General features: G+C 41.2%; 1 protein-coding gene across 1 annotated transcript in view; it reads left to right on the forward strand.

The window, feature by feature from the left end:
• Positions 1-2,508: 2,508 nt before the first annotated feature.
• The window catches only part of ANKRD33B (ankyrin repeat domain 33B), a 39,872-nt gene continuing 16,970 nt past the window's right edge, over positions 2,509-25,410 (forward strand). The window contains exon 1 of the mRNA XM_061369581.1: positions 2,509-2,965. Coding sequence (XP_061225565.1) covers positions 2,543-2,965 — 423 coding nt within the window. The 5' untranslated portion in view covers positions 2,509-2,542. The remainder of the gene's footprint in view (positions 2,966-25,410) is intronic.

The following is a 25,410-nucleotide window of genomic DNA, read 5'->3' on the forward strand; positions in this document are numbered from 1 at the left end:
TTGAACTACAGTCTCAACAGCAGTTGTAAAAGTGAAAATTCCAATGGGAAGCGCAGTGCCTGCTCTGAACTAGTCTGACACCTTGCTTTGAAAGCTCAAGCAATAACACACTGTTCTTTAAGAGAAAGAATGAAAGCGTTAGGCACAGTCAAGAGAAACCATTTTTCATCTCGGAGGTCCCTGCAGAACCACCTCAGCTGTGGAAGCAGCAGATTCATTTCTCTTCCGTTAATAAACTGATAAGTAAACTGAACACAGGGAAAAAAGAGGGTGAATTTTCAGAATCAAACTTTTTTTCCCTATGTTAAAATAACTGTTGTTTCCCTATAGTTAGGATTAGGGGTTTTCAGGATTGGGGTTTGTTTTTGCTATTCAAACTTACTGGTTTGCTAACTTACTGTTGCTATTCAAACTTACTGCTATACAAACTTACCGCATCTTTGCTAACATATTTCATATTCAAATAAAATAAAAAAAACCCAAACAACAGTCTGGTAAATAAAGTAAATCTTTATTCCTGTGAAATTAGTCTGTAAGACAGAAACAAAACATGTATATTTGATAAATCAGTTCCTACAGATGAGCTGAATCTTCACCCACAAAATATTTTTGTTTCTCTGTAGTGAGAACTAGATTTTTTGTTTCTCTGCTACCAAAGATACTAGAGCCAAAAGTCTTTATGAGCTTAATGATGAGTTCAGGCTGAGAACAAGGCAAATACTCCCCTCCAGCTGCAGAGTCTCAAGCAAAAATGAAGTTCTTCCAAAATACAAGTACTGCTTTAAGAAATATCATTCTGTCGAGCAGATCATTGGCCGCACTAACTGAGTGGGAAACAAAAAGTTAACTGAATGGAGACCTTCAAATTTGTGAATACAAGTACTTAAGGAATGGATAGGCAATAAAAGGAAAAATTCGACAGAGCTGTCATGCTGAAGGTAAACCCAGCTCAGAAGCATTTGATTTGGGAACAGGCACATGGAGTGGTATTGGAGTATGGGGCCTTTCTTTACACAAAGAGATAATGGGAGATGGACAGCATGAGCCTAAGCATGGCTGATAATACACGTCAGCTATGATCTCAGAGGTGTCTGGAGGTGAGTGAAGAGTTTAATCTCCTTTCTTCCCAGTTTAGCTTCCCTGCTGATGAGGGTGCTATTTGTTACTAATTCTGATTACGGATGTCCTGCAGCTAGGCACTGGGCTAACCCCTCCAGTTAGAGATCAGCAAGAAGCCACTGAGCTTTCTCTCATTTGCGATGCCTGGTTCACATGATGTTCTCTCTAAAGACTGTAAACAGGTACTCCTTGGGCCCCATTACTCACAGTTACGTTTTTCTTTTCACTCATACTTTCCTTTAATAAATGAAGTGTGCATCATATTCTGTCTCACCTCATGAAGAAATACCAGCTTGTTTCTCTTGTCAGACTGACAGGGACCCAGACCCTGGACATTCACCTGCTGAAGATGTCATATATATGAGGTTCACCTCAAAGTGTTCTTGAAGAAAACAAATATCCTGTTTCGTTGGCCCAAATGGACCCCTCCCCGTTTCACTGCCAGAGAATGGTGCTAATCCATGGCATTTGAAAAGAAGAAGATTTTAGAGGCACTGTGACAAAGCTGGGACTCAATTTGTACATGCTTTATTCCTCTCAGCCTAATCTCCAAATGCCTTCCATAAAAAGGAAGTGCCTGACATCTCTTACAGCTGGTTAAACTGTCAGGTCTGTGTGATGTGATTTAAGGAATTAATTACTTTAAAGCTCTCTTTCAAAGTGCAGAAATGCCGTATTTTACTTAGTTTCTGTATCTTTTTCAAAAGATCAATGCTACACGGGCTAGTCGTATTCCTGAAAAGTTTTGTGTACATCGCTTTAATCACGACTCTCGGGACCACACAGTTTGTGCTGCGAGACTGGTGGCAGCCTCTGCCTCACCCGCCGTGTCCGGCGGCCCCTCTTCCCACCGCGGATGGGCTTGCTGTGGCCCATCCCATCTCTTCGCGCATAAGAACAGCCACCGCCGAAGGGCAGGTTTTCCCCCGACAGCTACAGTGGGGCTGTGCGGCGCGAAGGGAGCCGCCGCCCGCTCCCCTCCTCCTCTTTCTCCCCGCCAGGCGCTTTTACCCCGTTAAGCCTGAGCCCAAATCGTCTCAGAGAGATGCTGAGCGGATTACGGGCCAGGAGTTTGCGAACTGCCTTCCCTGCGCAAACCGGCCCTGCCTGCCGGCAACCTCTCCTCTCCTCGCTGAGCAAGCGAGCCCGGCCGGGCCCCGGGGGAGCCCCGGCGGCAGCACCATGCCTCGGCCCGCGGGGTGCCGGCCGCCGGGCTGCCGCGGGGCTACTCGCTGGACGGGCCTCAAACTTGCGTGAGCGGGTCAGAGGGACCCCTCTCCGAACGCGGGATTGCACGGGGAAGAGACGTTAGTCCCCACAGGGCAGCTGGCAGCGAGACCCCCCGGCCAGCGCCCCGTGGCCGGCGGCTGAGGGCAAGGGCGGCCCGGCGGGGCTGGAGGGGACCCCCCGCGCCCGGGCCACCATGGTGATGCTGTCCGGGGCCGGGGAGCAGCTGTCCGGGGAGCGCGTGTACCCCGCGCCGGAGCCGGACATGGCCAGCGCCGCGGAGGAGAGCGACCCCGAGCAGGGTGCTGCGGGGGGTGCCGCCGAGGGGCTGGGCGAGGAGCAGGACGAGGAGGAAGAGGAGGAAGAGGATTGCGAGGAGTACGAGGACTTCTCCGAGCTTCCCGACACCTGCAGCATCGCTTCGGATGACTCCTTCTACCCGCCGGGGGGGCTGGAGGACGAGGAGGACCAGTGGTCCCTGGAGGAAGGGGAGCGCGACAGCCCCGAGGCTCTCACCCTCTTCCGAGCCTGCTGCACCAACAACACCATAGTGCTCAAGGCGCTCATCCGCCAAGGCCCCGAAGAGGAGGAGGTGCGGGAGACAGACCGTAACCGCCGGGTGAGCATCGCGTCCTGCTCCCCCCGGCCCCGGGACGGGAAAGCGTCCCCTTGTCCCGGCACCCTGAATCCTCTGGAGCAGGGCCGAGGGCAGGCGGGCGCCGGGTGGGGGGCGCCACTTCCATTTGAAGGGTGCTGGTCTGCGGTCCCGTACGGAGGTAGCGGGGACAGGCGAAAGCGTGAACCTTCCCTGCACTAGACATGGCTTTCCGTCTGTGGCAAAGTACGCGTCCAGCTTATGGGGAGAGAGGAAGGCTGAGATTCCAATTTTCCCGCCTTCGGTTTTGAGATGGGTCTTGTTTTCACGCGGGTTACTGGTGAGAGAGAGCGCGAGAGATAGCTAGTAAGAGTCGTGTTGAGAAGGGCTAAACCTTCCTCTTTGCTGGGCAGCCCACCCCCTGCAGTACTTAACCTTTTTCACAGCATGGCTCAGGGTATTCCTGTGCTAAAGTCAGACTTTTTAGAGTTCTGGTATTTGTTTTGCTGCTGGTGACCTGTTTTGGTGTCAGTAGAAGGTTTGTGGTTCTGTTTTTCCCTGTTACTTCGTTGAACTGCAAGGACGGAAGTGTACTTCACTAAACCAGAGGGTGAAAACTTGGGAAAGATTTCCTGGGTGATGTGCAACTGGGATGTTTGAGCATCAATATTGAAGATTATAAACAGCAACTCCTCTTGCTGCTGTTACTACTGTTGATATTAGAACTACAAAATCTTTACTTACAGTTTGCATAAACAATCTCCAAAAAATTTTCTGGGGTAATCTTTGACAGAAATCTTTTGAAAGAAAGCTATGTTATTTTAATTGAGCAAGCGACTTATACATTCTGGCAACATAAATGGTCTTCACATCAAAAATAACACAGTGATTTGGGTTTGGCGCTGTTAGCAGAGGGGCTTTCATTGTGCCTTAGGCGTATGTACTTTTGGGATTTTTCCCACAAATATCTTTACTTCCACCCCATGGGATTTTTAATACAGATTTCTAGTGATCTGATTTACTGTAAATTTCTGCAAACGACACAAATACAAAACTTGGTATTAATACTTCTGAGGGGGCAGCAACCTGTGGCTTGGGGGTGGGAATGAGCAGCGTAAGCTAGAAATGTTTTAAGTCAACTTTTCTCTCTGAGCCAACATATGGTGTAGTTATACTCTCAGTAGGTAACATGTGGAATCCACACATTTATTACAGGAGAGTCTTAAGATCCTGTAGGTACGTCTGTCCTGTTTATGAGGTCAAGGCCTGAGCTGGAGCCCAAACCCAGCCCTGATATTGTGTGGACACTTGCCTCCACTGAGGCTATTGATTCAGTGTGTCTCAAGTGTGTGACGGTGGAGAGGTTTGGCCCCACTGTGCACGTGGCATAGAAGACCAAGTGCTCCATGGCTGTCCTGTCCGCAGGGCAGGCCTTCCCACCCAGCAGAGGGTCTGAGCCAGCTGTGAAGCTGCAGACACCCTCCGTCTCCAGGCTGGGGTCTTGCAGAGCTGATCAAGAGGTAAGAAAAGTTCAGTGTCAACATCAGCCCCCATCCCACAGGAGCTCCTTGGGCAGAGGTGATCGGATCAGGGTTGAGAAAACAGTGAAATTTTCCTGGTTGGAAGCCCTCCACCATCCCACTTCCTAAAAAGCAGGTTAGTCTTCTTTGTCTCTTCAGCTTCCCAGGAAAGAAACAAAGTTATAGCTTGAATCCAAACTGAAAGTTGCTCTTATTTGTTCATACTGTTAAAACAAAATAAAAAAGTTATTCTCTACTTAAGCAAATATTCCATTTGACCTGAAGTTAAACTTGGACATCAGTTCTGGGTTTTTTTGCACTTTTTATGAAAGCAGAGTAAAAGAAGTTCTGTAATTCAGCAGTGTCTGTAAGCGTCATGAACAATGTGGGATACAGGAGTTCAGTTTCTCTCTCTGCCTCCCTCACAGATGTGCCCTGATCGCACCAGTACAGAACAGGACAGTCTTTCTTTTCCAGACAGACATGAATGGGATAGGAGAAACCTTTCTGCTGGGAGGCTGGAACTTCTGGTGTGACTGCAGTTCCTATGTCCCCACAGGGGACATCAGGGGAAATTCACCTTTTCAGAGAGCATTAACTGACAAAAGGGAATTTTTTGCTCAGGTCTTTTGTCACCCTTCCTGTGGAATTTTTGTAGCTCTTGAATTTGCATGTTATATAAAGTCATTGGACATTATCCATAAACAAACTTAATTTTACTGCCAAAAAAGTAACTGAATGAATTACATACACCATTTGTGCTGACAAAATCTTACAGTTACTGAAACCTGTACTGTTGGCTTTCAGCACCTTCTTTCACAGAGATGTTTGTTCCAATGCTATCTTGCATGCATTTATTGGAAAGCCTTTTTTGCTGACCTTTTGTTTCTTATAAGTTCTTCTTTCTTCTCTGTGAGACAGGACAGGCAAGAAGAGTAACTTGCTTTTTGGGAAGTAGGATAGTAAAAGGACGGCTTCAAGTGAGTATATTTACTGTTTTCACAATCCCCTGCTGTGTATGGACAGTAGAGTTTCATTTCACAATTCAAAAATTAGGGCTTTTTTCGAAATAGCCAAAGCCTGTAACAGGTTGCAGTAGTAAGACAATACCATATTTTGATTCTGAAACTCAGCTCACAAAACGTAACATGAAGAAGAAACTTCCTAATGGTTAAGTTCTCTAAACCAATGGGCACAAACAGCTGGAGTTTTGCAATTGTTTTTAAATTTTTACCTTGTCCATAAAATGTGAATGTATAAACTTAAGATTCAGAAGGAATTATTTCTAAAAACACAAAGATCCAGAGTTAACCTTACTTATTTTGCTCCATCCTTTTTATGAAAATACATCAGTTCTCTCTTCTGCGTCAATATGCCAAGGCTGTATATATGGTTTTTTCCTGGGGTTTCTGCAGAAGCAGATTTTCTCCATGCTTTGTTTGCAAGCTGCAGAACTTCCCGCCAGGCACAGGTTTTCATTAAATTCACCTTCCTGCAGTAAACCAGACTCCACAACATCCGATTTATTAGTCACCACATGTAGCCTGAAGACTGGTACCTTCCCTCTCTCGTTTCTATTACTGTTGAGACAACAACAGTTTAGATATCATTGTCTGCATAGGATCCCCAAAGGGTTGATCCCTGCATCTTCTGTGGCACTGCTGTCTGTATATGGAGTCCCAAAAGACTAGCTTGGTCCTGCTGGTTTCCTTTCCTTGACAAATCTAACACTGAAATATTTGGAAAGTAACTGTGACAGCGTATAATACACTAACTGTAGATCATGCAGGGTGACCTCTCATTTACTGATGTTGATGTATTTACCTGCCTCATGCTAGCAGTAAGGAGGGCTTTGCAAATATATATGACAAAACAAAATTGCAGCTGTGGTGCAATCTGCTGACCTGGCTGAGACCTTAATGTCATCTTCATAATGATGCTGCTTTTCACCACGGGGCCTGATTTTGTGTCCTTGCTAACTGCGCTTCCAGAATTTCAGACATTTGCATCTCCTAAGTTTAACATCACTTCATATTAAATTTTGCTTGGTGACCAGGACTGTACATACTCAGAAAGACAGAGTTACAGAATCTGATGTTACCTAACTGCAGAATGCAAGCAAATTTAGAAATTTGCCATGACAATAGAGAAGGCAATAAGGGATGGGGGAGAGACAGATTGGAAATAATCACTGCAGCTCATTCTCAGAAAGGCTTTATGTTAATCATCCATGTGGTGCAGTCTGTATTAGTAGGTATTCTCTAACTCTGCACTTCAGAATTGGTATATGTGAGAGAATATTCTCGCACATATATTTGCAAATGTAGGTTTTTTCAGCTTTTCAGTTTTATGTAACTGTTCAGTGAGTCTTTTGCCCAATTCCATGGATAATTAGGAACCAATCTGCAGTTAAACAGTAAGTGTATCATATAGGGGGGATCATACATTTGTGATCTTTGGTTTGTTCCCTTACAAGGTGTGAAGACAAAATAACCTATGTGGCTCAGCTTGTAGGCTCTTTCTTTTCCTCTTAGAAAATATTCCCAAACTCATACATGAGCACAGTTAATTTTTCCTTTAATGGTTTATACAGGATGCTGTTGATCTGTACTTGTTTGGAGTAAGTTTTCCATTGAGGAACAATAGCTCTGCAGCTCCATCACCAAGTGGGTCTGGATTTGTTTGTTCCTTTCTCATTTTTCTGCTGAAGGAAGAAAACAGGGGTTTGAAGGATGCTGTTCCCCTTGATCTAAATTTCTTTTGATTTCCCCTCTCATGATACTTAGTCATAGGAAGGGATAGCGATGCATCCAAAGCCTGGAAGTTGCTGTTACTGACTAAACAAAAATAAGATAGTGGTGTCTCAGCTAGAAACCTTCTTGAAAAGCTTGTGAGAACGTAATCTTGTGCCAAACATGGAAGTAAGCCCAGAGAAGTAGGAGCAGGAGAGAAGTTCCCAGAGAGAGGGGCTCACACCGTAGTGTAGTGCATGAATTAGGAAGATAATTTCCCTGCTCTCCTTTCCTCCTCAGCAGAGACGAGTGGGTTTCTCCAGAGGGTGATTCAGGTGTCTATGTTATGCTCATGCTCTAATTGCTGTCCCTTTTTGCCCAAAAGCCTCCCTCTGCTGACTTTTTAGAGATTTTGCAGAGACGGGGCACATGAGACTTACCATTTGGGCACAGTGAATACCTCCTGCAGTGGATGTGCTGCATTGGAGAGCATCAGCCAGTGACTCTCCTTGAGTGGAGATGTTTCTCTGAATGCAGCCTAGGTCTGTTTGTGTGTCTCTGGTTGTAAAAGTGTGTTTTTGAATAGTGTCACTTACCCAGCCTCCTTACAGGACCCATGACAGCCTCTGAAGCTTCAGACATGTCATACTGGTCTATGTGCCCTATACTGCAGACTGCTGCTCAGCAAGGCAAAATAGTCCATGGGATTTGTAGTACCACAGAGAGGCTGCTTTGGGCAACTCATCTAGTTTAGAGAGCATTACCCTTCAGAGTGTTTCACAGGCAGATACACAGTGAATCTCCACATGGGGTTAGCACCTGAATTTATCTTTGCCCAAGGGCTGTGCTCCTATAATTGTGTCTGGCTGAGAGGGACAGGGAGCCAGTGGTTCAGTTCCTGCTTCCCGGGTGAGTGAACATTGTGCTGGATACTGCTTTGCTAGAAAGTCATGTGTTACAAAAAGTGCCAGAGCTTGCATAGCACTCCATTAACCTGTGTATATTATTTTTGTGATCTTCACAATGCTAACTTATGAAAAATGAGTGGAGCATTTTGTGGTGAGGGATAAAGATAACCCTGTCACATACTGCTTCTCGGTTGTCATGGTGCATAGTGGAAATCATCCCATGTCAAAAAAAGAATTTGAAGAATGTCATCTGCTACAGTGCTGGGAACTTTTTTCGTATTTTCTTAGGCAGTTTCAGTTCTCTCATATTCTCTCATACAAGGTATTCTTATGGAAAGGCTTGTATTGAAACTTAACAACACCATGAGACTAAGCCATGAAAGGGAATTTTTTTGAGTGGAAATAGTTTCTAAAAGACCCTAATGGCAAAAGTAATCTAATTTTAATCATTTAAAAAAGTACAGAAATACCCAAATGTACTAAAATAAGGTCCCTGGAAATACGTATCTGTTTAAAAAGCGAGTGAGGAAGGCAAGGCAAGGAAGGGAATAGTAGATGTCAAAATACAAAAGCTGCTTCAAACAAATTTGGAACCCTTCAAATCCTGTAGTTACAACTCAAGAGAAGACATCAGGAAGGAGTAGATAGAGCATGGAAAATGCAAAGTCGGTTTGCTAAGAGGAGATTCTGTGAGCTGACCAGAGTGTGGACTGTATTGACATGCATGGGGACTCAGAGGATTTGTCAGAAGAGTGTGGGTTAGCTGTCTGCTTGCCCTTGTCTGCATTCACCTCTAGTGTTAGGTGAGTAATGCCTTTGTAAATCTGGCACGAGAACATAGCCTTTAAAATAACTTGACTAAGAAAAAGTACACACACAGTACACAATTTCTAAAATAAAAAAGACAAATAATAAGGACCATGAAGGAGAGTGCTTGATCATTAAGAATGGAAATGCGAATCTTTAGCAGACCACTGGAAATGCATGCCCATACTTGCTGCATCCTCCATGCAGTTGACAGGTAGTAAGGTATTTGCAGTTAGTGTCAAAAGCAGCACTAGTTGTATCAGTAACAGGTGTAACTCTTACTGAAACTGATAGATACAGATTTGAAGACCTCATCAACATGAGAAAGTTGTTTAAGTTTAATCTAGTTTCAAGTAATGCAGCTTTTAGAGAAACCAGGTGAAGAGTAGTTTCTTGAATTTTGACAAATTACTTCATGCAAAGTGTATGGCACAGGGGGGATGATTTAGCCTGATGGTAGCTCAGAAACGAAGGTCATGGCAATCTTTTGCTCTATTTTAAGCAGTGCTTCACATTAGTATCTTAAATCAAGTATGTGGACTTACAGAGCTCCTCAGAGATGCAGGGATGATCCTGGTTACCCAGATGAGCACAGGTTGACTCCAGATGTAATAAGGTGTATCTGCATTTAAAATCTAATAATGGTCTAATAAGATTGGTTGTCTGGGACATTTGTCATCAATAATGATGACAGATCTATAATGGTGTCTTTAATAGGACGTGTCTGTAACACAGGTAAGAACTGTGACCTTGGGATGTCTTACTGCATTTTTCCAGAAGAACCTTTGAGGTTTATTTCACAGCGCACAATGTGATGCTGCTAATTCCTTCATCCCATTAGGAAATGAAAATTTATATTCTTGTGGAGGAGTTACTCAAGAAGGAATATTGGCACTAATTTTCTCTCTTAAAGGTTTCTAAGAGCCTTTCTGTGAAATTTTATTGAAGCATAAAATGCTCTCCAAAATTTAAGATTTAGCTAAAATTAAGTTTCTTGTAGCTTGGCATATTAAAAGGACTATTTGCAAGTAATGCATAGGTATTGTAAATAGACAGCTTCCAACAAATGTTCCTTTTAATGCTGAAGGTTCAAAAAAGAGCAAGTCTAAAAGAACTTAGAGGGGAGAAAGGAGCTTCACAAAAGTCCATGAAGAGTAGTTGTCTTTAGAAGAGTCAGGATTAAATCCTGCAATAAAAGAGGTGGAAAAAGACAGTGACATTGGTCTCCTGTTTACATATGTTGGGTCTGAAAACTCCCATGCAGAAGGCTTAAATGCTTAACTGGTGCCTGATAAAGGATAAGAAATCTCTGGAAGCATCCTGGGACATGAAAAAGAAACATTTCTATCCCAGGATTCCTGTGTCTTCTTATAGCAGGAAATGACCCGGTTTTAATAATTTCTTCCCAGTTCTGCTTTGCCTCCCTACTGTTCCTCCAGGCGTTGTGGTCTGGCTTTTCGATTTCATAAAATGGCATCTTACACAGAGCTCTGGTAGTGTCAAAGGTGCCTTAAAAGTTAGGCCACCTGGAGGACCCCTTAGTAACCACTGAGCTACACGGGAGCAAGCAGAATGTTAACAGCTCATTTCTCTGAGGCTGCCCAGAAGCCACCATGCAACGTCAAACAGTGGTTACTTCAGCAGTACCTTACAGTAAGGAAAATTCCCCGATCTTTTTGGAGAGGTCCAGTTTTAAGACACCTTTGACACTACCAGTGCTCTGTGTAAGATAACATTTTATGGAGCTGAAAAGCCAGACCACAACACTTGAGATGGCTGGGATAGAAATCCTGTTTGCACATGTTGTATGCTCTTTTCAGATGCAATAGGATAGTTTTCAAGTGGGATGACATAGGGTTTGGTGGAAGGTGTCCCTTCCATGGCAGGTGTTGATGGTGGTAAAGATGATCTTTAACATCTCTTCCCACCCAAAACGTTCTATGATTCTATAATATCATGCTGCAGTTCTTCCCAAATTGGTAGTTTTATGATCAATGTTGATACTTTTTCCAGGTCGTAGACTTTGTTTATATGAGTTATTCATTCTGGGTAGGTTTTTTTGCAAAAAAACCCAAATAAATAAATAAATAATATAATGCCTACTAACAATTTTTCTGCATATTCTTCCTCAATCATCTGTCATTGCACTGTGGAATTAGGTTAAAATTTTGTTGTAGTGTTTTGAGGTAGTGTTGCACAAAGACCACTTAATAAAAACTGGTGGTAGGTTTTTTAAATAGAAAACAAAATCTCTGGAGGATGTGAAAGCGATGAAGAACTCCCACAGGCTTTATTGGAGACAGGAGTTCACCTTTAATGTTTTCATAAATAAAATTTCTCTCAGAAGGTTACCCTTTTAAATTATTTAAAATGTTATGCCACAGAGGTTTGAGTTTACCCATTTCTTAGGGTTCTTTCATTAAAAAAAAACCCAGAAACCCTCCAACCTGAGCTAAATATAATCCTATAGCATACCCAGTGTGTCACAACAAGAAATAATTAAGTGCCTCAGGAAGAGGATGGTTGTCACAGACTCTGTGGTTGCACATCTGGCAGTGAATTAGCAATTCAAATTGTATCCACTGTGGGAAAACCCCACAATGTGGAAATAGTTACCATTTTTCAGTTGTATTATTTTCTATTATGTCTATTACATTCCACAGGGAGCAATTTGAAAGCAGGCTAATGCAAAATGAGAATGACTCATGGGCAGGCTTTTGTTGCTTCATACATTTTGGATGTTTAACGTTTTGAGCCCGATCCTGTAATACATCCTCAAATATGTGGTTTAATTTGGGTGGGTTTTTTTGGTATTTTGCCTCTTAGTATGTGAGGCCCCATCTTTTGGACAGGCTGTGTGTAGACAGACCAGCTGCTGCTGCTGAGAGACGCTACCAGTAGCCACCACAGCTCAGAACTGGGCCTTTGGGGAAGTTTTGTTTCCATTACTACTAGAGGGGGAGGTTACACATCAGCCATTGTTGCTAGTTTTCTGAAGAGGGGAAGTGGCAGATAACTGAATATATTAATTCTGTTCATAAAAGCAGCCTTTTGGGTGTATTTGGTGGTGGTTTGTTGTTTTTTTTTAACAAAACCTAGTATCTTGCTGTTTGTAGATCATAGCATAAAGGATCAGCACACCTGTTAGCCGTTTGACTGGGAAACATGGGGAGAATAGCCATGTATTCATAAAAGTGTCCTTAAGTGTGGGTGCAAGGAAAGAGAAGGCAGTAGGGTACTTCTTTGTATCTAGATTTTATAAAGGTTTCAAGAGAAGGCAGAGCCAAAACTCAGGTGCTTAAGGAGTTAATTTAAAATATTTTTCTTTCTATACAGAAGAATACAGGATTTTCTATAAAAAGTATATCAAATAGAATAGCTTGCTAGACAAAGTGTATAGAATAACAATATTCTTAATAGAATAATAAGTTTGGGAAAATGAAATGCCCCAAATATTAATGAAACCATAGTGTTTAGACTTCCAGAGCCCCTCTGAGCTAGTAAAAAATCCAAATGCAGTAGAAGAGTTTTCTCCTTACTGAGATAAGCTGTACTCTATAGTAAATGCCCAGATGCACGGAGGAACAGCAGACAGAGGAAACCTATGTTTGGGAAACAGAAGGTTATTTTCTGTGCTGTGCTGCAGGCACTTCATCACAGCTGCATCAGGTGAGTCCTGTCTGCATGGGAGACTGAGCAGCATAACTATGTTAGAGACACTGCTCCACGGCACTGCTTCAGCAGAGCAACCTGTGTGGAAACACTACATGTCTGGAATGAAACCCATGTTGTTCCTCAAGGGCAACCTGCTCTGTGGTTTGAAGGGGGGTGAAACCATTTGTCATTTCATGGGAAAAAATAATTAACTTTAAGATCCCTGGGAACAGAGTGGAAGCATCTTCCTTCTGCCCCAGGGACAGAAACTCAGTGCAATCCCTCAGGCAGAGATGTCCCACAGCCTGCAAGCAAAAGTGGTGGGGAAAGGCTTGGGCAGCTCTGGGGACCCCCCATCAACCTTCTGCCAGCATCTGCCAGTGGGATAGAGTCCACGCCATGCTGCGTTCTGTGTCATGTAGGGTAGGACTGAATCTTCCTTGCCATCTATTTATCATGTACAGAGAGAAGGTTGTTGTTGGTTGTGCTTTGTTTTGTTTTACTGCTCTGTTGCTGTACGATCTGTGAACATTCCCTAGACTGGAAAATAATTCTTCTTGTGTGGATGCAGCACATGACGTGAAGGTACCCATGAGCAGAACTGCCTGTGGAATAGGAACCTGAACTGAATATTAGGTACATGATGATCTTGTTAGTATCTTACTTGAATTAAAATAGCATGTATGAAGTTTATTGAAGTCAGATGTCTCAGTGCATTTACTTATCTCCATACAAGTTCTTATTAAGTGTATTGGATCCATTACATGGATCCAGTATGTGGAAAACTCCCTCTAAAAGCAAGCCAGTACAATGGTTAGAGTTGGAAGGGACCTTAAAGACATCTAGTTCCAACCCCCCCTGCCACAGGCAGACAAACCTTCCACTAAAGCAGGTTTCTCCAAGCCCCATCCACAGCTTTTCTGGGCAGCCTGCTCCAGTGCCTCACCACCCTCACAGTAAAGAACTTCTTCCTAATATCAAATCTAAATATCCCCTTTTATAGTTTAAAGCCCTCCCTACTTGCCCTATCACTATATGCTCTTATAAAAAGTCCCTAGGTTATGCTGCTGGTGCCTCAGCTCAGCTCTTTCGGGAGCTCTGTGGGGAGCTGGGAAGTTTAATGCTGCTGAGATTTACTGTTCTCTGGTAGTGCAAAGATGGGTTTAAGCATGCTCCTAAAGGCCTGCTGCTGAGGGAGGACAGCTAATGCTCCATGTACTCAGTTGTGACGAAAGAGAAAGAAGTGCCAAAAAGGTACAGACATTTACCATTTATCACCTTCATTGTGGTTGGGTATATTTAATCATCAATCAAATCTAGAAATGCCAATCATCTGTTTTTCCTCAGCCTCCTGTAAAACTGCTTGATTTGTCCACAAGTCTGGTCAGTGAGTCACTGCTAAATGAACAAGGACTAACTTCGGAAAAATTACTCTTATTCCTTTTGGGGTGGAAATCTAATGTTTTTTGTTCAGTGTAATGTATGTAATTGGGCTGCATAGCTGAATATTTACATTAAGAATATGTCATACATTGCTAATAACGGAATGCCAAATTTATAAACATTTAGTTACACAAACATGTACTATTTTCCTTTGAAATGCAGAAATAACTCTTCACCCCAGCTTTTTTTTTTCTCATTATTCCTGTTTACTGCTAACCACCCTATGCTTATCCAGTAGTTGGAGAGTTTCCTTCTCATTCATGCTCTTCATCAAATATTAATGGAATCTTCTTTGCAATATTTCTTCAAAGTATGTGTTTCCGTGTTTCCGTATCTTAGAAAGTTCACCACAAAAATGCAGAAAATTGTTTTTACAGGTCACCTCCATACTATTTCAGTGGTCAAGCCTCTTTAATCAACCAAGCCTATTTCTACCAAAGGTTCTCATATATCATACAGTAATTTCTGCAGGTGTTGGAGTATCTTTGTTTATACCTTTAGTAGAAATACACTTCCAGTTTTCTGAACTTGCCAGCTGGTTTGCGTAGATGGAGGCCTCTAATAGCAACAGATCAGCCCTGACAGCTTGTGTGGCCTAATGCCATCCTGCGCATTAATGCCTAATTCCATACTGAGCATACTGCTGGGAAGTATCCTCCTCTAGCAGAAAACCAGAAAATCCTGGAAAGCAATACAGACTGCTGATGGATGTGCAGGCCCATTCACTCATTCCTAATTTTTTCAAGACATGAATAATATGACTGCAATTAAAATGCTCAGTTATGTGAAAGTGCTAGTCTGATAATTGCTATGGTGTCTGGCCACCACTGAACATGATAGGGTATGTTGTTCTTGTGAGCAGTAGAGGTTGTCACAAACTGAGGTGGAATAAGTCAGGTAGGCAATATTTTTCTGTATCCTTTTATTTTACATAAAGGTATTTATTTACAGATCTTTAGCTGGAGACATTTGAAAGCTTTTGTGATGAATCTTAGTTTCCAGCTGTATAGTGAAAATCCTCTGTAAGCCAGCTATCTATTTTTCTTTTCCTGCATAAGCCTAGAGTATCATTTGAATGCCCCTTAGTGTGTTCAGATATTGCTCTGGTTAGTGAACTTCTAGCAACAAAAATGCCATCCTACAGCCAAGCAATGTTTTGATGTACCCAAAGACTGTTGTATTTCAGCTGCTGTGGTGTGCAGAGGATGTGTCAAGCTCACTGCAAACAGCTCTGGAAAAAAACGTATCAGATACGTTTAATACATACCACTTCTGTTGTAGTGTGTTTCTTTCCAGCAAAAGATATTCTTCTGTTAAGAATACTGTGTTTTAAATGTCTGCCATTTCTCTCATAGGTCTAGGTCCTTAAATTAAAAAGTAGAATGCTTACATGAATCCCTGAAGTCCTGACTCAAGAGAAACTGGTTTGCATTTTACCCAAATATTCTCCAATTTTATGAAGCAGAAGAAGAGCAGTTTCTGGATTGTTTGACTGAAACAGTTCTATGAAGTGGATATGTAATTTTAATGAGTTAGCAGTTTTTTACAAAGGCAGGTCATCCCTAGTCATTCCAGACATTTGAATATAAATATGAAATTGATCCTCCCTCTCTTTATCTCAAATTCAACACTTAGATCCCTCCCAATGTTTCTTTATTTTTTAGATTAAGAGGGTGTATTCATTAGAAGATGAGATTTTTACATCCAAACACAGAGGCAGAAGGTGCCTTCATGCCTTTATTGCAAGAGCTAGACACGGCTGAGATAAACAGGGTAGTCACAGGCTCCGTAGAACAGGGAAGGCTGCACTAATAGCAGGTAGAGCCTCACTCGGCTCTTGCCACCAGGTAACGAGATGCAGTATGACTGTGTGCTGCATCTGCTTATTAAACTCAAGTTGCAGTACTGTAGTTGACTTGAAACAGATAGGGCATCAACACTACTCTCTCTCACATGAATATTCCAAATGTGATTTTCACCTTTGCTAAACTGTCTGTTCATACACTAATACCTGTTACAGCTGCAGTGGATGATGAATCCTTGTTTAGCCAATTGAGATAATAGAAGAGGGAAATTAAAAATGGAAATGCACACTTTAAAAGAAGAGCCACTTTTGAGCCGCATTCTTTGGGAGTTTTAAAAAGTTGAATCTACAAAAAACAGTGAGATACCAGAGGAAAAAAAATCCCTCTGAACAGATGAATTCCATGTGACAATGTGTGCTTTCTCAATCAAAAACCCACCAGGCTAAGCCTCTTTTTAGCATCTTTTTGGATAAGCCCATTCCCTAAATACAGCACTAAATTAATGTAGAGCTTCTCACTAGGACTTGCAAGCCAGTAGCAGAAATATTGTCCTTGATTTAGCCAAATGGTAGTCTCTGATTTTTAAAAAATACAATTCTGCCTTTTGTTAAAAAAGGTGTACTTTTCACAGGGTGATGCTAAGCCTTCAAGAAGGAATCATTCCTCAGTGAGAAGTCTGAGGCAGGCTAGCTCTTCCAGTGGCTGTCTGCAGCCTATCAATCAGTTACTTTATTTCTAAAGTAGAGAGAACTGTAATTTGATGGGTTTTATACTAGGAGTTAGTTCTTGCTGTCTAATCAGCCACGAACATTACAGAGTCATCGGTGTAGGTGGGATGCCACAAGAGCACAATCATCTTTGCCCTTGACCGAAGCGTATTTACATGAAAACTGGAAAAGTCTTACTGAAACATAATCCACATGTTCTGCTGTAATTTAAAATGTGATCGTAGTCATCAGTGTTTCTAACAGTTACAGAAGATGAAAAACTTGAGCGTAAAATGCGTGCTCTTCCATTTTAGTAATGCCAGTTCACTATGCATTACTTGAAAATTGCATACTTTGTTTGAATTTAAAAAATTACAGTTATTAGTTCCTCTTCTCTCTTTCTTTGTGGAGACCTAGTTTTCAGTGCAACGTGTGGAGCATTAGTAATAAGTAATGCACGGGTAGGAAACAGCAAAAGCAAGTCAGGAACTGTGGCACTTCCCTCCAAGTTTCACAAGTCTGAATCCAAGGAATAATACTTATAAAAATCCAGGCTTTAGCCTCCAGCAAGTCACCTGTGATATTCCACAGTAGCTGCTTTGCATGGATCTGTGGAATTACAGGATTGCAACCCTTTAGGTTCATGAGAGTTGACACTAATCCATACATACCAAATTCCACCTCAGGTCTCTGAATGAAAGACAGACACCTCCCATCAATTCACCACACACGTCTATTGCTCAGTAGTTTGTTTTCTAAGGAAAAGTGTGATATCTTTTTCACATTTACTCACAAATAAATCTTTTGCCTTGCTGGGGCAAAAAAGAGGAAGGGGTACAACTGAGTTGAAAACCAGTCTAGGTAAAACCAGATAAAGGAGTCTCTTTCACTGTGGAAAGCATAATGGTAAGGGCTTTCAAGAGCCTGGATACTTTGTCATCCAAGGAACTGTTGTCACTTGCAGTAGTTGACAATAATCTGAAGAGGCAAGCTAATGGGATCCGACCAGTGGGATCCTTGTGTTATACAAGTAATAGAGTAGCACCTCTTTCATGTCTACCAATAGCATGTCAATGTATTTCTTCCTGAGCATCGGTATTTTCCCTACATTTTCATCAACAACTACTGATTGTTTTTGTGATGTCATTCTCTTGGTTGAAAAGAGGATGCTGACTGCTGCTATGTGATAACGCATCTAGACTTAAGCACATAAGGTGAATCCCATAGGCTAAATACTAACACATCTATGTCATCTGAGAATCATTTGCAGTCCTGCTGTGCAAGGCAGCTGGTCTTTTCCCCTCTCTTTATTTTCACTGGTGGATAAAGTTTACCACAGTTTCCTGCTCTATTCAGGTCAGTTCCAGCATCAGCAAGGCTTATTATTAGAAAATCCAAGATCAATAGGGAGGGTTATTTTTAGAAGTGTTATAAAAGAAGCAATGAGGTTGAAAAGGTAGAGCACAGGAGCGGTTGGGAAGAAGAGACAGTGAAGGTCTTACCCACTTATGTTGTTATGAACTTACTGTGAAATGGCAGACTAAGATGGAGACTGGGCTTTTACTGCTCTTACAGCTTCTTTAGATCAAAGGGTGAGGAAATAGGCTGGTACTTTTGTGTGTAACATGCAGGCAGCCTCTCATCTCTGGTGTCCCAAGAAATGCTTTTCTTGGTGAGCATGGGGCCTCTGCAAGGAAGAGCTTTCATCCTGACGGTTTTTCTTTCTTTGTCAAGTTGATTTCCTTTTGAGGAAAGAGACCTTTTTGTTTGACATATATTTTTTTCAGTGCAGATTAGTCACTGATGAACCAGCCTCTTCCTGGGATCTTTCTTTACAAGGTTTGTGTCCGGTGCCGTAACCAAAGGGCTCAAACACAAGCAAAATGAATTTACACAAGTTGGAAGAATGGAGTTGAAACTTGCCTGGAAGGTCTTTCCTGATGAAACCACAGGAGCTCATCGCCAAAAGAGGGTGCTAGAAAGCTCATCACTGTCTGTGTCTCTTCAGAGAACTATACGGTGAAAATTTGTGAAAGGCTGGGGCCTTTCAAGTATTGGTTATAGAAGAGACAGATTAGATACAACAACAGATAACGATGGACTAGAAGGTTGTAAATATATCTTTTAGCCAATGTCAAATTGAAATGAATTGCTTACAAAGATTTTGTGAGTTATTATTTTTGGAGAGGTCTCCTGAAAAAAAACCTATGCATTCAAACACTCTGTTTAGCCTCTTGCAATAGATCTAAGCTATGGTCAGCCTGTGCTTGATAGAACATAACATAAAGGAAAATGTGTCCATTAAACACACAGAGAGAAGCTGAATCATATGCCTCAAAGCCAAAGGGAGTAGTTTTTGACAGAGTTATGTCAGTGCAAAAAATGCATTTCACATGGCTTCTGAATGCATTACAAAATATATTTTTTAAATGCTGTAACCTCTCCTTTTCATCTTAAATGTGTGTGGATATGTACATACATTTAGAGACCAGGAAAGAAGTTAACAAAAATGTCCATCAAGTCCAGGACTTGGAGTTCAGATCTAAACTGGTTTCCAAAAGTTCTTAAGGGTCTTATGGAGTAAGAGAGTGTGCTGGGTACAAGTCATATCAGGTTTAGGTTATGTTGTTAAATGATCCAACTTTGACTATCATTTTGTTTAGTTCCTAGGGAGTTTGCCTTTCTGAAAAATGAAATAAAACTGAAATGCTTCCATTAAAAATGGATAGGAGAACTATTATTGTAATGTCAGATTTTAAAGTAATCTGGCAATTGAGGTTCTCCAACACGTTTTACATATAATTATTTTCGCAAAAGATGTATTTTAGCCGCTTCCTTTCAGTGGTTCCCAATCCCACTGCAGCTTTGTGCAGCAATTGGCTGGAGCAGCAGGTGCTCCTAGCCTTGTGTGCCCATAGGAGTAAGCAGTCAGCACTTCGCTGTTTTCAATCTATCAGTAGCTGAAAGCACCTGTACCAAGCAAAGTGTAATAATGTGCTGTTTATTTAAGGATTTGTAAATACATTATCCTTGTTCACAGGATGGTTTTCAGCCTTTGGAAGCCCTGCTGAACATCGCCTAGCAAGCCAGTGAAAGGCAAAGAAGTCAGATCATTCTTTGCTGGGGCAGAATCCTGACATCAGTGGAAGTCTGTTGTGTTGCCTTCCCTAGCCCTCTGCAGTTAATGGTTTGGGCTGCTAATGTTTAGAGCACCTTAAAGTGCTGACATGTGAGTTGTGATAGGAATGCCTTCATGGTTTATATCAGGATCCCTCCGTTAAAGTTCAGTACATCATTTACATTGTTTCCTAAAGTCAGACCTCTCACTTCTTTCTTTTAAGTATCTCTTCCCTTACTTTTAAGCTAGAGTGACCCCTATCTAGCACAAATAACCAAAAAGCAGGCATAGCAAAGAAGGCTGTATAAATTTGGCTGCCACATATCGTGTGTTGTTACTGTCAACACTATCAAAACTTAGCACTAACATTTGACAGTATTAACACTGATTAGTAAGCGCTATACAAACAGGAAAGCCAGGATTAGTAAAGCTGCATTATTTGTCATGGATCATCACTATTTAGGACTTGTACCTGACTGTCTAAATAAAATGAAAATGTGAAATTTAACACGACAAAAATTGTGTTATTTCCCCTACCACCTTTCCATGATATTTTCTGTCCTTTACAGCCAGACATCCCATAAACAGAACACAGAACTCTTCCTCAAAAATGTGATCCTGGGCTGATTTGCCATGTTATTGAATCTTGAGATAGATAACTTCCTTTAACGTATGGGTAATGATTATAAGCTTCACTAGGTGACCTGTCAGTTCATTCTAAGTATGTGTTATTTTTATTTAACAGTATGCCCTTGAAGTTTCCTTACACATTCCTTTCCTTGTTTACTCCTGCTGTGACCAGAGATCTCACATACAGTGCAAAGCTTAATTTTGGACTATTTGGACTGCATCAAATGTCGCTTCTGTTTTCAGTTGTGGGATAACTATTCCTCTTTCCATATAAATCTCGTCATCTTGTATCTTGCTTTGTTGAACAATGGTCTGCTGTCATTTGCAAAGGCACTTATACCTGATGAAATGTCAGACTGATCCGTATGTTCCTAATACAATCTTACCAGCTGCCACTGCAAAATAATACATTATTTTACCCAAAATGATCTTGAGCAAGGATGTGTATACCTGCTAAAATCCTCAGTGAATATTTTAAAAATGTAAATATGTATTTTTCAATGGAACTGCATTATATTTCTAACTCAAACACCTCAGTGTTAAAATTTGCCTGAGTTGTAGCTGCTACCAGCTGTTTTTCACATGTTCAGGCCTTCAGTTCTTTGTTTAGAGCTGGGGTTCAGAGAGGAAAGAACAATAAAAGATTTTTCATGTGGCAAGTCCAGTTGTGCTGGATTTAGAAGTATCGCCAAGTCTCATCTTGACTCACAGTAAACCAGCTGGCAATGCAGCCCAGGTCTCCTGTAACTCAGCCAACAGAGTGTCCCTCTCCTCATCATTTTTGCAAGGCTGTTTCCACTGCTAGATGTAGCCCTGAGTGCCCTCTGCTTCTGGCCTCCTTCTGTAGCAAAAAGGGTGGCCAAGAGTGTACAATACAGAAAGGAACAAAGTGGCCCTTTTCTCCAGTGGCCAGGAGAGGAGCTGCCAGTGAGCAGTGGCTGATGGCCAGGTATACAGTCAGAAATGTCTTCTGTACTTCAGCAGTCCTCCAGCCCTTTGGACACGGTGTGATTTGGGGGGAGGCACATTCTGGGTGAGAGGTGACAGCAGATGCTGCCAGTAAAGGAGTGTAAGAGAGAAGCTGCCTTCCATGGCTCTCGGAGTACCCTTTGGGGATGGGGTGTGCTGAAGGGCTCCTGAGCATCTGGTTCTTGTCTCACCTGTGGTTTGCCTCCTGGGAAAACGGGAACTCCCCACCAGGAGTAAGGAGAAAAAAAGACTGCTACTTTTGGTGTAAAGCTCCAGTTTTCCTCCCATCAGGCTTCCTGTGGTTCAAGATGTAATTATCTGACTCTACAGTCATCCTGTCCCTCCAGCTTCAGTCAAGGGACACATGTCAATCAGCAGCTGGTGTTGGGAGAAGGGGTCAGGCAGTGCGAGATCTGGGGCTGTCTTCTGGTGTCCTGTGGAACAGTATACAACCCCCAAGTTCCCATCAACTCAAGGGTTTTTGATTTCCCATTGAATTGTTTGCTTTTATTATATAGCTTGATACAAAAAAAACAAACCAAAACCAACCAAAAAACAGAGAATGGTTATCTGTCATAAGGGTCTCTCAGTATCGCCATATAATAAAGAAAATGTTTCCTTTATATCCCACTTACTAGAACATCTCTGACTGCATGGCATGTGTTTATTTGCCTTTTGTGTCCCTTATGGCCCCTAGCAGTAGCCTCCTGAGGTTTCTGTCAGCTGCTTATACCCCTAGTGATTCATGTTAGTAAGTAAGGAAAGTTACACAAATTTTATTACCTTTTCTTGTCTGATTTATTACACAAGTGGCACTGGTTTTCTTTGTTGTGTAATGCAAGCTTTTGCAGGCACAGTAAAATGAACTTTTCTGGGACTATTTTTAGAGGTGATCAGAGAGATCTGGATTAGAACAGATTAAGGACTTCTGCAGAGATGATACATATACTAAGCTATACCTTTACTCAAAGACGTGTGACCTGACTGATATAAGAGGGGGTTACAAAATAAATGAACATATTCCACAAAATGAAGGGGAAAAATGGTGGTTTACCTTCTGCTTGTCCACGGACTGGCCTGTGGTTTTAGCTAGCAGAGTGCACTTCATGCTGGGAAATGAATCTGTGAGCACTCATGATGTTGTGAAGGGAAGGTGGCAATTTTATGCCTTCAGTATTCAGGACTGGAAGGGGCAGTGCCCCTTAAGCTTGCTTTTGGATACGAGACTGTGCTTCAGGCTACTGTGTTCCTCTGCAGAGGAGACAGATTTGCATGCTGCTGCTCTGTCCCTGCTAGAATATTCCTTTGCACTTGTCTGATGGCTTTCCCTGTCAAAACCAGGATCTCCTCCGTTGCCCCTCTACCAAGAATGTGAGTTTTTGTCCAAGCAACAGTCAGACAAAATGAATTTAAATTCCCAGCTTTTTTTAAAATTGCTTTCCCAGTGTAAATTTGCATGTGACTAAGCTCTTGCAGCCCTTTCTCTAAAAGGTCAGCCTAAATTATTTTGTGCAGATAATATTAAAGCTTATGTGCTTGATGGATTTCTGTAGCACATAAACACCACTTCTCATGGGACTGATGACCTGAATAATTACCTCATCTCAGTCATGGTTGATCTAATCAGCTAAACCAATTATGATACAAGCTCAAGCCATTTATAAAAGTATCTCAGATTGCTTTATGCAGACTGAAAGGTTTCAGGTATTATACACAACTTTGAGTATATGGAGGATAGTGATGCTCAGCACTAAATTTTGCTCTTTTTAAATACCGTGTACATTTAGAATCTCTGTTAACCCAAGTTTCACAGCATTGCAGAGTGAAGATCGAAATTTCCCTCAAATAATGTTGGGAGATTTATTTTAAAATACTTGACCTGATTTGTTTCTTTGTATGTGAATTATGTTATAGTGATAGTCATATGTAATTGTGTTATGATAGTGAACTGTACATAGCAGAAAATATTAAATATATGAACTGTTGTTTTAGTAAATCAACAAGAAAAAGTTTAAACACAACTTTGTATTCCTTTATGTTGCATTATTCTTCAATTTCTATTACTCATTACATTGTTTGTGTAATGTGCATTTGACTTAGACATAATTTTCACAGTTGTCCCTACATGTGATTATGAATTGCAATCATTATCCCATCTAACTCAATTATATGCAGTTTTAATCATTGCTGTAAACTAACCCTGCAGAATTGTTATTAATACTTATAGATGCAAACAAAGCAAACTGGACAGTTATTCATTGTGATGCTCATGAAAAGCAATGAGTAATGTCAATTTAGTCTTTTGCCAGACCCATTTTTGACTGGGATAATAGATGAAAAGCTATAATAAGCTGTTTTCATTCTCAGCATTTTGGTGGAAAATAAGTTGTCTAAAGAGATTTTTTTTTAAGGCTAAAATAATTGCATGCTGTATGTGATTTGCTCTCCTGTTCAGCTTGAGTTCATTATTGATCCTCTAGTATTTCTTGTGATGTCTATTACCTGTAATGATCTAGTGTACAAATAGCCTTACATCTGTAATTTTGTCAAAACATCTCATTTATAAAATTGCCTCCTGAGGCATCCATGACCTCACTTCATTAGGTACATTGTTATGTCACCAGCCAACACAGCTGAGCAAAACGGAGTTTATTTTAATAAGTAGCAGCACTGTACCAATTCTACATGAAATCAAAGGCAGATGAAGAAATATCACTTTAAAAGGAATCAGAAGTTTCCCAAGACTATTTTATTCTGTTTCAAACATGCAAATTTCAAGCTCATGCTTTTGTAGGAAATTTTAATACAATGATTTTAGGCTGACTACAGAAGAGCACTTTGAAACTTGCAGTTCGTAAACACTGCTTGCGGAAGGTGTTGCAACAGCTAATCACCTTTAGGTAGTTCCATGCCCGAACTGTCTATTTATGTAGTCTGGGATGAAATTAGTAAAATTAGTTATACTTTATTTAGAATATAAGGAAAATAAGTAATTTATCCCAGTATGACTGTTTTGTCATATATTCTAAATAAAGTATTGTTAATTTTGCTCTGCCACTTCAAAACAAAGGGGGACCTTGCAAAACTGCTAGTTACATAAAAATAAGTTATACCACAGAAGAACCATGGGGAAGCTCTGTGCAATGCCAAATATTCCACTGAAGAAAGATAGAGCCTTAAACACCCAGCAGTATTATGGTTTCTACTTGGAAAAACCTTGTGACTGAGGGAATTTCTCCTTTATGTGGAAAAATCCACAATAAATGTTAATGTAGCTGATGTGATGGATGACTTATACCTTCTTGTTTGTCGCACCGAGTCGGTATGCGAAATCTGAAGAATTAAATAGGATCTGCTGGAAACCTAATTTCATGTTTAAGGCCTCTTCTGCACAGGGGATTAAAGAAGATTTCTTATTGCCTGTTCTGTTTCATTGGTCTGGGAGAATGATGGGCAGCAACTGTGCCCTCTGATCAGGAGAGCAAGTTTAGCTAACACCTCAGTTCTTGAAAATCCAGGATGTTGTGCCTGCATGCTGTGATATATGTATAGTTATTCTTTCTAATATTTTTTTTATTATTATTATATATTAATGGGACCAGTTTCAGGTTTTATTATGATTTAAAATGGGTGGTGGTTGAGGACATATGAAAGGGAAGAGAGGGAAAAGGATGCCGTGGAAGGACAAAAGTTGAAGTCTCAGGGAGATGACATGCATTTAAGTTATCCATCTTCCTTCTCCTAAAGCTTTTCACATGTAGTGTATGTGTGTGAGAATTGCTCTTACTGACAAAATAATGGTAAGATTCAATTTTTTTAAATTTTGTTTTTCCGCATAGACTGACCACTTCACAATTGTACCATGACCCTTCATATGAGGAGCAGAATAATTGATGCCTTGGTAGCGCACTAATGATATAAAATGTCATCTGTTTTCTGAGGACAACCAGGTTATCCAGGTTCAGAATATTCTAGCTAAAATTCATTTATACTGCTTTATTTTTGTCTTTTAGAAAAACATTAAGTGCCCAGCTGTATTTTCCTGCAGACTGATGTGATACAGGCAGCTGCTTTACCGATTGCTTCAAAAGGCAGTTTGCTGAAAACAACTTTGTATCAGTTATATTTATTAATTGAAATTATTGAAAGAGTTCATAATATATTATGGCTGTGGAT

This window comes from Neopsephotus bourkii, unplaced genomic scaffold, assembly GCF_033783945.1.
Source record: "Neopsephotus bourkii isolate Nb327-2 ecotype Australia unplaced genomic scaffold, CSIRO-AGI_Nbou_v1 NB_1508, whole genome shotgun sequence".
Classification (NCBI taxonomy): Eukaryota; Metazoa; Chordata; class Aves; order Psittaciformes; family Psittacidae; genus Neopsephotus; species Neopsephotus bourkii.